The sequence below is a fragment of the Girardinichthys multiradiatus genome, chromosome 4 (assembly GCF_021462225.1).
Source record: "Girardinichthys multiradiatus isolate DD_20200921_A chromosome 4, DD_fGirMul_XY1, whole genome shotgun sequence".
In the NCBI taxonomy this organism is placed as follows: domain Eukaryota; kingdom Metazoa; phylum Chordata; class Actinopteri; order Cyprinodontiformes; family Goodeidae; genus Girardinichthys; species Girardinichthys multiradiatus.
The window spans coordinates 41,912,725-41,924,723 of record NC_061797.1 but is presented as its reverse complement, the minus strand read 5'-3'; the positions used below and the strand labels follow the sequence as shown (position 1 = coordinate 41,924,723).

Sequence of the window (11,999 nt, the reverse complement as noted above, 5' to 3'; positions counted from 1 at the left end):
ATATCGAATGGGGATGGCAAGAACCAAAAGACAACCAAAGCTGCGGTGCACTTGGCTACCATTACCACTACAAAAGAAAGTAATGTGAAACTGTTCATGAGTTTTGCTTTCAAAGATGAATAGTTTGTAATCAATTTATGAAACAGGTCACTGTTAAATTTGTCCCTTTTTATGTATTTATGAATTCTAAAAAAAAAAAAAAAAATGTCCCAACACTTTGTACATGTGATTTATGCAGTAATATTTGGGTGAAGTATTTAGAAACAGTAGAGGCTGAGAGAGCTTAAGAGTGAAATTCATTACACATCAGAGCTCCATTCAGCAACTAAAAGTTATGGATTTGACTTCTTTAATACGTTAGTCAGGTATTTGCAAGTGAAATTTGGCTGTTGGTCAGTCACCCCGTCTCAACTGAAACACTTTATCACATGTTGTCCCAAACATAACCAGATACAGTATTACATAATGCTTCTTAGTCACAAAATTAACTTCTCTTTCACCTTAGCAACAAGGTGGAAAAGTCTATAATTAGAGCAGTAATCTTTAAGCCGACTAAAGATCAGGTGGAACATCGATGGTCTTTGCAGGGTCTTGGCAAGTTTTTATAGTAAAAGGGTAGGATAAGGGGGTGGGAGGTGGGGTTGGTTCCTTAATGAGACATACAGGATAAACAACCATGCATGCACATACATGCCTAAGGTCATGTTTTTAGGCTATGGGAGGAAGCTGGAGTGTGTGGAGAGAACCCAAGCATGGAGACAATCTGCAATCTCCATGCAAAAAGATCCTTGTACAACCCTGTTTTTTTTTTTTACAATTTCAGATTTATTTTGTTTCATACAAACCGTGCGTCATTTATTTCGCACTTTACAGTAATGCACTACTTTGTATTGACCTGTTACACACAATTAAACATCACATAGATGTTTGACCAAAGCTTGAGCAAATGTGAAAAAGTTCTAGGGGTAGGAATCATTTATCAATTCATTTAATTTATGTTTCCACACAGCTTTAGATATTAAGTACTGTTGTAATTCTCAGGTATCAAAACAGCTACTAACTTCCAGTTGAAAGCTGTATTGACTTCATTAATCTGCATTTAGCTCTCCCTGACAACACTTTGGTAAACAATATCCCCTGAAACCAAGATTTTAGACTCGTATAATAACTGTTTTACTTATTGAATTCATCTGAGCGCCGCCAGCCGGATGAGGAATATGGGAACATTTCCCGGTTATCAGATCTAACAACAAACATGGCTCTGTCATGGTCCTCCAGTGTTACATATCTGAGTTTTAGTTTCTTTATTATCTCTATTTCTTCCCTGTTCTTTATGTTTATGTTATTAAGTTATTGCTGCTATTTTAATTAATTAATTGTACATTAGGTTCTTGATTCCTTCTTATGTTCATTTTGTGTTGTTGTTCTGCATTCCTCTGTCTGCTCCTATTTTTTTACTCTTCTGCCCCTCAGTTCACTCAGCTTTCATTGGTCTCAGCTGTTTCTCATTTCTCTGATTCCTCTCACCTGCTTTCCTTGCCTTTCTCCCCATATTTAAACTCTCTGGTTTACTCTGTCCCTTGCTGGTTTTTTCTGTTACACTGCTCCTGTCTCTGTGCTTTATTGTGCTACTCATGAGCTGTCATTCTCCCAGGACTTGGTAAATGTGGCAAGTGGTTATAGAGCCATATCCATGTGCTGTCATTAACAGTTAACTGTACTATGTTTCTGTTTAAAAGTAATAATGATGGTTTACAACATTAAGTTCTTTTATTAATACTTCTCTTTTTAAGGATTTACAGCAAACATTGTGAGGAAAATCTGTTCTTCGCATGTCAGAGGTACACCACAGAGTACCCTTTCATAATGGAGATGATGACTTGGTCTCAGGCAGAGGAGTACTGCAACAATGGCTATAACGGTTTGGCAAGTTTTGCAATGTCGCAGATGAGTTTTTTCAGTAAGCAAAACTTTCCCATCTGGATCGGACTTCACAGAAATGGTAAACTTCTTTGGCTTTCAGTTGTGTGTTAAAAATGATTACAAGTAAACCAGATTTGACTCCATACTGTCTCAGGATTCAGGTTTTAACATGTATTAACCTGAACGTGTTTCAGAGAAATCTCCTGTTTTAACATACTGAGCAAAAGGTATCCACCAAGATTAGCACTTAGACAGATGAGCCACATCCTAACATCCTGCACCTAATTTAGAAACTGCTTAACTGTTCCTTAGTCTTTATCCAAAGCCCAGTGGGGAAGGAAAGATGGTTGTATTTCATGTTTAACTGAGGTGCGACTCATCTGTATGACAAAATTATACACTTTTTTTTTTTTTTTCTTTTGTTTCCTGCAGGTGGATCATGGAAGTGGAGCTTAGGTCTTGAGGAGGACAAACACTGGAATTTAAGTAATCCGAGTAAGGACACCACCTGCGTAACCATCTCTTCAGAGGAAAAAGAGCTGGCTACCAAAAACTGCCAGACCCAGCTTCCCTTCCTCTGCACCAAGGACAACATGGTCCTGGTAAAGGAAAATAAGAGCTGGGAGGAGGTGTTTGAACACTGCCGAGGCCTCAGATCTTCCTCAACCAGCAAGATTCACTTCAATCTGCTCAGCGTGAAGCCTGGAGATGAACACACCTATGTGATGAACAAAGTCAAGGAGGCCGACACTGAAGAGGTGGGTTCACTAATGTTGATCTGATCCATTTTCTTATTTGTATGATCTCCAAGCATGGTGGAAAATCTGAGTTCATGGCACCAAACAGGAAAGTAGTACTTTCTAGAGCCAATTTCTTGCCTTGTGAACATTTACAGTGCTTTGAATAGTTATTTTTGTTGTGACCCTTTAAATGTTTCAGATCATCAAACAAATTTTAATATTGGACAAAGAGCAACGGTGTCTCTCAGTAGTTCTGGGGTTTGTCGGATGAGTTGCTGATGCGCTCTTAGTAGTTTTGGGAGAATGGTTACTCCTGGGACAGTTCACCACACTTTCATGCTATACCCATTTTAAAATGGGCTTTGTGTTTTCTTTTGTCTGAGTTTATATTCTCGTTTTTGTATTTTGAATTATTTTTGTATTTTATTTGGGTTTTTTTTTTTTTGGTACTTCTAGTTATTCCATATTTTGTCATCAGTCAAGTCTGTTTGGATCCTTACTTTTATTCCCCACTCAGCTGCCATTCATTCTGTTAATTATACTCACCTGGTTTCCATGTCACTGATCAACCCTGGAGTGCGTCGATGGAGGAGGCAGCAAGTGGGAAGTCGATTGAGAGCGATAGAGAGCCAAAGTTGTTGCACCTGGGTTATTGAGCCATCCAGCCTCATTTTGACTTTTTGGATAAACTTGTGTTTGAAAGTCAGGGTAACAAGCGAGAGTTGGAAAGAAGCAGCTCAGATAAAGAGAGAATAGTTAGAAGGAAAATACTGAAGGGGGAATTTAAAATATTAAAATTAAGGAATGAGGAGGAACACAATAACCTAAGCCCGATAATGATTTCAAGACAAATAAAAAAAAAAGAAAATAGATGTAGAAATGGTGAAAGAATTAAGAGACAGAAACTTGTTAGTGACATGTAAAAATGAAGTACAAAAAAATGAAGGCTTTACATGTAGAGAGCATTAGGAAAAAATGGTTGTAGAAAGATCTTATGAGAAAATAAATCAATCTGGGTGTGATTTTTGGTATCCCTCTGGATGAAGATTTTGACAAAATAAAAAGAAGCATTACTGGTGCAAATGTGAGAGAGAGAGTAGGAAGTCTGTCAGTTCTGATACATCCCTCCACCACTTTGATGTTACAAATGCCAGAGATATGGACACATAGTAGCAGTATGCAAAGGCAAGCAGAGGTGTGCAAAGTGTGGAGAAGACCACAAGATAGAAGACTGTAAAGAAGTGAAAGAAAAAAATGTAACTGTGGAGGTTAACATAGGGTTACATATGGAGGGTGTGAGGTTAGGAAAACGGCAAAGGAAATCTAACATGTTAAGATGAGCAAAAACACAAGTTATGCAGAAGCAGTCAAAGTGTGAAAGGACAAAAGATAAGAGGTGGAACAAAAAGACAGAGATTCCTCAACAAAAACTGCAGAGGAGAATATCACGTTATCGATAGAAAAACTAATACTATTCATTGCTTATGTCATCAATTGCACTGACCAGATCAAACATAAAACTGAAAAAATTTAAATAATTGTGAGAGGAGCAGAAACATATCCAGGTTTCAAAGAGGGTTCTTGGGAGAACATCTATAAGAGGTTGGAAACAGAGGGGAGACCAGGAGCCCCAGCTTATAATCTATGATAATACTACAATGGAATGCAAGAAGTCTGATAGCTAACGACAGGAACTGAAAGGGTATATTGATGAACCTGAAGAGAAACCAGAGGTGATTTGTTTACAGGAGACATGGTTAAAACCAACATTAGATTTTGTTATTAAAGGGTATGGTAGTATAAGAAGAGATCGACCAGAAGGAAATGGAGGAGGGTGTGCGATATTTACAAAGAAAGGAGTTCAATATCAAATATTAGGAAAAGGTAAAGATTTGGAGTACATAGTTGTTGAAATTTGGGAAAAAAAGGTAGATGTAAGATAATTGATTTTTATAACCCATGTAAAACATTATCAATGGAGTTGATGGAAGAGATGTTGGAATATCTGGAGGAGAAAGTAATAGGTGCAGGGACTTTAATGCTAATAGCACAATATTGGGAAAGTGTAATGATAAAAACAGACAAGTTATAGAAGAAATGATGGAAACAAAAAATGTTGTATGTCTTAATGATGGAAGGGGTACAAGAATTAGATTGAATTAGAAAAAGACTGGATTAAATTTCAATATTTGAGTGAAAATCTAGGAAAAATATACGTGATAATGGATGTAAATAAAATAAATGAACGTGTTTGTAAAACAATAAAAGAAGCTGCAGAAAATTCAATAAAGAAAGGATGAAGACGGTATGATAAGAAAATGGTACCATGGTGGACAAGTGAATGTAGAGAAGTAAAGTTAGGAAATAAAGCATTTAAAACACTTAAAAGAAATCGAGTATTTAAGAATTCCATTGAATATAAAAGAAAACAAGCAATGGTAAGGAAAATTATTAGGAATGCAAAAGGAGAATATTGGAGGAATTTTTGTAGTACGGTAGGGAGAGAAACAAAAATTTATAAAATATGGAAAACAATTAAAAGAATGGTATTAAGAAAGAATGTGGATATCCAATATTAAAAGTAGAAAACACAATTGTAATAAAAGATGAAGAAAAAGCTGAAACACTAGCTAAAACATTCAATAAAATTCATAGTTCAAGTAACATTAGTGATGAGGGAAGGAAAGGGAGGGAAGCCACAAAACTAAAATACAATATTTACTACAGAACACTGAAGGAACAAATAACTTAATGAATGAACCGTTTACAAAAGCAGAACTGAACTTTGTACTCAGAAAAATAAAGAATACGGCACCTGGTAAAGATCAAATATGTTACACAATGATACAACATCTCAGTGAAACATCCAAAGGCGTTATATTAGAGCTTTATTATAAAGTCTGGGAGGAGGGGGAGCTGCCTCAGAGCTGGAAGGAATCAATCATCATACCAATAGCTAAACCAGGAAAAGATAACACAAAACCAGAAAATTATAGATCCATTGCTTTAACAAATATATGCAAAATAATGAACAAAAGTGATTAATAATAGATTAACATATTATTTAAATAGCAACGGGGACATTACTAAAGTGCAAAGTGGTTCTAGAAAAGGGAGAAATATTAAGACCCAACGTTTAGTTTTAGAACATGAAATCAGAAGAGCGCTAGTTAATAAAAGTGTATTAGCTGTAATGTTTGACATAGAGAAAGCTTATGACATGATGTGGGTTGAAGGATTATTGATTAAATCAAATGAAAATTACTGGGAAAATGTTTAACTGGATTAATACTTATTAACAAATAGAACTCTACAAGTTAGAATAGATCAAGAAATATCGACAAAATATGTCATAGACACTGGAACACCTCAAGGTAGTATTATAAGTCCATTATTGTTCACTATAATGATAAACGACGTATTTGCAAATATTAGAAAAGAAATAGGATGTTCACTTTTTACTAATGATGGAGGCATATGGAAAAGGGGGAAAAATGTAAAGATAACTGGAAAGAAAATACAGGTGGAGGTAAGAAGGATAGAAGAGTGGGCGTTTCAATGGGGATTAAAGTTCTCAGTTGAGAAAACACAATTTATGGTATTTACGTGAAAAAAACCAAGAAAAAATTAAAATTAAAATTACATAATCAAAAATTAGAGCAAGTTAGAGGTATAAAGATTCTAGGAATTTGGTTTGATGTGAAAATCCTATATAATATATATATAGATAGATTCTATAGGATTTTCACATCAAACCAAATTCCTAGAATCAGAGAATGATAGATAAATGTAAGAAAATACTAAATATTATGAGGTGACTGGGGAGCAGTGACTGGGGAGCAGACAGGGAAGCTTTAAAACAAATTCACACAGGATTGATCAGATCAAATATATATTATGGAAGTATTATATATCAGCAGCAAAGACACATCTGGAAAAATTATATATTATACAACATCAAGCATTAAGACTTTGTACAGGAGCCTTCAAAACAACCCCAACAACAGCACTCGAAGTAGAAATGTGAGAAATGCCGTTATGCAGTGTGATGGGGAGGGAATAGGCCCCTCATTTAATGGGTCGTCTAAACTAATCCAGGAGAGGGAGCAGCCCAAGACCCAACCTGACACAAAACAAAGGCACACAATCACAATCACATATTCCCACACTCATGCTTACACATAAAAACACTCACATCCATGCACCCAACGTAAAGACAAACAACGGAAGTTGTACACTCACTCACACTCCCCATACATACTCTATACTCCCAGGTCCAGGTGCCGATACCCCATGCAACACAAACCATTCGGCACTAGCCGGGTAACCGGGCTGGGCAGGCCAACCACTCCAGGCCAACCGCTCCAGGCCAAGCACATCCCATCAGCCGCCCCAGTGCGGGAACAATTCATGCTCCACCGCCCTACCCACCTGACCGCCAACCATAGCCCTGCGCCCGGCCAGGGGCAAGAGCCACCACAGCACGCCAAGGACCGGGCACCCCGCCAACCCCACACCCAAACCCCAGAGTGTCATATCCACGGTGGTTTGTGTACTGGGCTACTTATGGAGTGGAAACCCAGAGGGAGGCGTCAGCTCGTTTTCTCAGTTCCAACTTCAAGCCCAGGTTCTCAGGAGTCACCTGAGAACCACCCATCAACCTGCCTGTTCACCCTCCAACGTTACAACTCTCCAACTATTGTGGAGTTTCCTGGAAGACAGGAAACAAAGCACTTCATCCACCAAAAACTGTTCACAGACTGTTATCCTGAAGCCAGCGTGGAGAAGGACTTATTTTCCCCTGGTCTTGCAAAGAACCCAACCCCTGCAAGTGAGCATCTAAAAGAACACATTAAAAGTTTATTTGTTTCCACCCAGAGTGTTTCTGGGAAGGAGAAAGACAGAAGGTGTCTTTCTCCTTCAGCGTTTGTCCAGCCCTGGTTCCAGTCCAACCGTTTTCCGTGTTTCTAAATAAACTGTTAAAACGCTGCCTTTGTCCTCGTGGTTGTCTATCTCAGAGTCTAAGAAAACCCCATCATGACACAGAGGAGTCCCAGGACGCCGCCCACCCACCCTTCCACACAGCACACCCCACCGCACCAAGCAAGCTGGCCAGCCCCTCCATCAAACCGAAGCCACATCTCAATCAACACTACACACCGCCCGGCCAAGCCCCGCAAACCCGAGCGTGATGCCTCCTCAACCAACGGACTGTGCAACGAAGACGGGGACCGAGATCCAAGGCAATCCAAACGATTCCGAGAGGGCCAAAGAGCCAGCACCAGACAAGACCCAAACCTCAACGCCAGCCCAGAGCCCGACCAGAATGCCCGCTCCCTCTCCCGGCCTCCGACCCCAGAAGGCAAACGAGGGTGTGGAAAAGACCCCAAGCCTACCTCCGCCTGCTCAAATGTGGTGTTGATGCGTGTTGTTGTAGTGTGCATTTAAAAAGAAAATGGGTAGGGAAGAGGGTCTGCCACGCACCCCCCATCCCCACATTGTCCGTAACCCTGATGAACAACCATATTAACTGATGACATGTGTCAAAGTTGTTTTCCAGTTTCTGACAACATTCCCAAGCCTATACAACATAATTTTGTGGTTAGAATGCAGCACTAAGATTTGGCAGGTTGAGCACAGATGTAGGAACATTATCAGACAACACAAGGGCACTGTTACTTTACACAAAAAATTTTAATGCTATGGTATGAAAAACTAGATGTTTTTCTGCCAATATGGGAGTAGCTGTAAGATATAGACTGTTATAAGGATTTTGGCATTATAGGAAGGAATAGATGTTACCCTTTGTTTTCCCATCTAATTTCAAAGCCATTGTATGTACACAAGATAAAGAGTCATGCTTTATATCGTACCTCCTGTCGTTTGGCACTTTCCTGATAAATGGCCCTCGCTTAGACTTTTTTATTGTTACAATGTTGAAATAAGTAATTGTGTAGCGATTTAAAAGTGTGAGGGTCCACAGTCTAGGAATATAGAGGATAAAGTATCTACAATATCACTTCTACAAACAGTTGACATTTATGATGTTCAACAGTGCTTTAACGTTGAACCAATCCTACAAAACAAAACTCCTGTGAAGAAACGTGTTTTTTCCCTTTGGCTTTTGGAACATTTACGGATGTTTTTCCAATAAATAAAATAGTGTGATTTTGCTAGGTTACTTTATTTCTTCTAAGGCACTGCATGCTATATGGGAAATTGTATAAATTGCAGTGAGTTAGAAAGTGGCTCTCAAAGGAAATTGAATTTACTACCTCAATATCAGGTGAGTGAATTAAAAATATTTAGGTTTGCTGTGGTCCTTGGTTTGAAAAAAATAGGTACTCTTTATTATAAGTACATAGCAGGGGTAAGCAAACAGTTACTTTTCAGGTCGACTTCTAAAGGGCAATGCACACCAGCGTTACAGATGTGTGTGAGATAAAATTATTAAAAAACAAATCCCTATTAATTGCTATGAAGCCATCAAAAGGAATAAAAAGTCATTAAGATATTCTTGTTTTTCTTTTCCTTGATCTTTAGTTTTGTTTACAAATACACAACTACAGCAGTTTATTTTTCCTTGCAGGAGTAGTAGTAGTGGTATTTGCAGTACTTTTATGAATGATAAAGAAAATTATATTTATCTCGCATAATTTCATTCAGTTCTATATTACTTTCTGTAAACTTTATTTTGTTTCTGATTTGTTTAGAACAGTTAACTATAATAAAATATGATCAAAATGCCAAGCTTCTGCTGGTTAATATTATTTATTGAACTAAAGTAAGCAAATTTTCTTACAGTATACTATGAGAAACAGAAAATCACTTTAAATCGCCATTTGTCAAACGGGGTGTGGAATGTTCCCCAGACGTTTAAACATTGAGATATGGTGTGTATGAAATGTAATGGTAGACAGCAATAAAAACAGTCGGTGTGAAATTACAAAACCTGCAAAGGTACTAAATTAAGAGTGCGCAAAAATGACCAGTACCCCTTCGTTTCTTTAAATTTCATATGGTGGCAGTGAAACATTCTTTTTCAAGTGAGCAACAGCTCTCAACGGTTTCTGAAGGTCTTTATAAGATCAAGTAGATTCTCCTGGCAGAAATGCACTTCAATCTTAATATCTCATTCCCTCAATGATGCATGTTCTTTCAAGCTAAAAGACAATGAATGCCAAAAAGGAACCCAGTGGTATGTTAATGTTGCATAAAATTTATATATACATCACAGATAATCATGAAATGATCTTCTCAAATCTCAGCGTTCGATTTTGTTTGTTCCTGTAGGTGTGGGTTGGCCTGCGTTTCCTGGGTGACGAATGGCTGTGGGTGAATGGAGCAGATATGTTGTACACTGACATGCTGCAATGCCCTGTCTCAAAGAAGCATTGTGGGGCCTTATCGAAGAATGATGTCGGCACCGTGGAGGCCAGAGACTGCTCAGAGAGAAAAAACTTCCTCTGTTACAGTTATAATCCTTAATGTCATCGAGCTCATCACAAAGCGTGAGCAACTCTGCTGCAAACATCTGCTGACCTGCAGAATTTTTCACAACCAGCTGTTGTTTAGAAGTTCATTGAGTTAACTGTAACAGAAACTTTCAGAGCTATATATTTATATTAATTTATTGGGATTTTAAATATGTTTTGTTAACTAATCAGTTTGGCTGAATAAAGCAACCCTAAAAAGGTTAAAGTGAATGACAAGAAGGAATCTGTACAATGAAATCCAAGGTAACACTATAAATGTTCCACTATCATAGATTGGAGAAAAACAAAATATTGTTAGTGTTTGTACATGTGCTCAAAATCCTTATAAAATATCTGTATTTTAATGTGCTGTTTTCAAGGTTTATAAAGTGCTTTCATTTGGGATAAAGTGGTTAAAACTGTCTGAACCTGTCAATGTATCTCTTTAGGAGTAAGTTGCTGAGGACATAATTGAAAAATCTATGTATCTAAAGACTGTTCAAAATTATTATCTAGATTTCATTCATGAAATAAGCTTTAAAATAAGTGATGCCTGTGTTTCCTTCTACTTCTCCACCCTCAGATGTTTCCACAAAAGTAATTTTTTATTGGCAAGAGGCTATCTGTAATTAAATATCCAGAAGAAAAACTCAAGGATCTCACGTGTAAAATTAATTCTCAAATTGAAAACGCACACGCCATTTAAGCTTGTATATGACTTCAGGGAAATATACAAACCTGCCTTGGTATTAAAACCTGGTGTGACATTCTTGTAAGTTGCAAATCTTAGATTAGTTTGGCTTCGTAAACGAGAGTTTATGTTTATGCATTTGTCAGATACTTTTACCCAAATCGACTTACAAATTAGATATAACAATGCAGTTAATATTAAAGCTAACTATCAGCTACTTAGAAGGAAGACCTCTAGTCAGGCTCTGTTATGTGACAGTGCAGAAATAAAGTGCAGCTATAGTGGGAAGAGCAGAAATAAGAGTGCAGGGAGTAGGGAAGTACAGGGTAGGTGCTATGGTATGAGATGCTCTCTGAAGAGATAAGTCTTCGAGAGTTTCTTGAAGACGCTGTCGACGACTTCATTGACGATAACGTGATATAAGCCTTTATGAGAGATGAAGTAGATGGGAGCCATTCTATTAAGCACTTTGTAGGCTAACATCAGTAAATTGAGTTTGATGCGGGCAATTAAGGGTAAACATTGGAGCTCAAACAGAAGTGACCAGACCAGGCATGCTGCTGCGAGGTGAACCATCTCCAGAGGTTTCACAGCACAGGCTGGGAAACCAGTTAAGACAACATTGCAGTATTAAGGTGGGAGATGATCATTGACTGCACCAGGAGCTGAGTGGTGTGTTGGGTTAGGTATTGCACGATCTCTCTTATGTTTAACAATACAAAAGCTGCATGATTGAGTGACTAAGGAAACAGATCTTTAAAGGTCAATTGGCCATGAATCATTTCACCACGTTTCTCCTAAGTAAGCGTTTGTTAGGTAGGTTAGACATGCACTTGTATCTTTTCCATTTTGGTTTCATATGTTAATCTGCGTTAAGTTCAATGTCTCAGTTTTCAAAGAAAATTTTAAAAACCTTGTTGAAAATAAACAAGTGAAATCATAAATTGTCCCCATATTCACCATCTAAAATCACATTAATCATTAATATTCCCTTTATCAAACAAGAAAGGAAAAATAAATAGGGCCTTGTCCGGGATTTAAACCTTCTCATTATCTATTGTTTAAGTGACTGCATTTTATAAATGCAATAAAAATCAATCAATCAGCTAATTACCATAAAGTAATAGAATGTTTATAAGAGAAACTGTAATTTAATAACTTTTAAACATA

At 37.6% G+C, this 11,999-nt stretch overlaps 1 protein-coding gene across 3 annotated transcripts; it reads left to right on the top strand.

Moving 5' to 3' along the window:
• Positions 1-1,537: 1,537 nt before the first annotated feature.
• LOC124866684 (macrophage mannose receptor 1-like) lies at positions 1,538-10,792 on the top strand. Of its 3 annotated transcripts, none has more exons than XM_047362577.1 (4): positions 1,538-1,660; positions 1,794-2,002; positions 2,356-2,681; positions 6,938-7,651. In XM_047362577.1, the coding sequence occupies exons 1-4, from the start codon at positions 1,635-1,637 to the stop codon at positions 6,980-6,982; spliced, it is 606 nt and encodes a 201-aa protein (XP_047218533.1). In that variant the 5' UTR covers positions 1,538-1,634; the 3' UTR covers positions 6,983-7,651. The 3 variants fall into 3 exon arrangements, with proteins under 3 accessions (XP_047218533.1, XP_047218532.1, XP_047218531.1); XM_047362576.1 differs by lacking the exon at positions 6,938-7,651 and adding an exon at positions 2,863-3,751; XM_047362575.1 differs by lacking the exon at positions 6,938-7,651 and adding an exon at positions 9,957-10,792 and having other exon boundaries at positions 1,539-1,660.
• The last annotated feature ends 1,207 nt before the right edge of the window (positions 10,793-11,999 follow it).

What these genes read in the sequence shown, in the direction of transcription:
- LOC124866684 (XM_047362575.1), top strand. Translation starts at nt 1,635, where the DNA reads ATGAGCTGTCATTCTCCCAGGACTTG. An exon ending in TGTCATTCTCCCAGGACTTG is followed by an intron (nt 1,661 to 1,793) that starts GTAAATGTGGCA and finishes TCTCTTTTTAAG; the next exon opens with GATTTACAGCAAACATTGTG. An exon ending in AGGAGGCCGACACTGAAGAG is followed by an intron (nt 2,682 to 9,956) that starts GTGGGTTCACTA and finishes TTGTTCCTGTAG; the next exon opens with GTGTGGGTTGGCCTGCGTTT.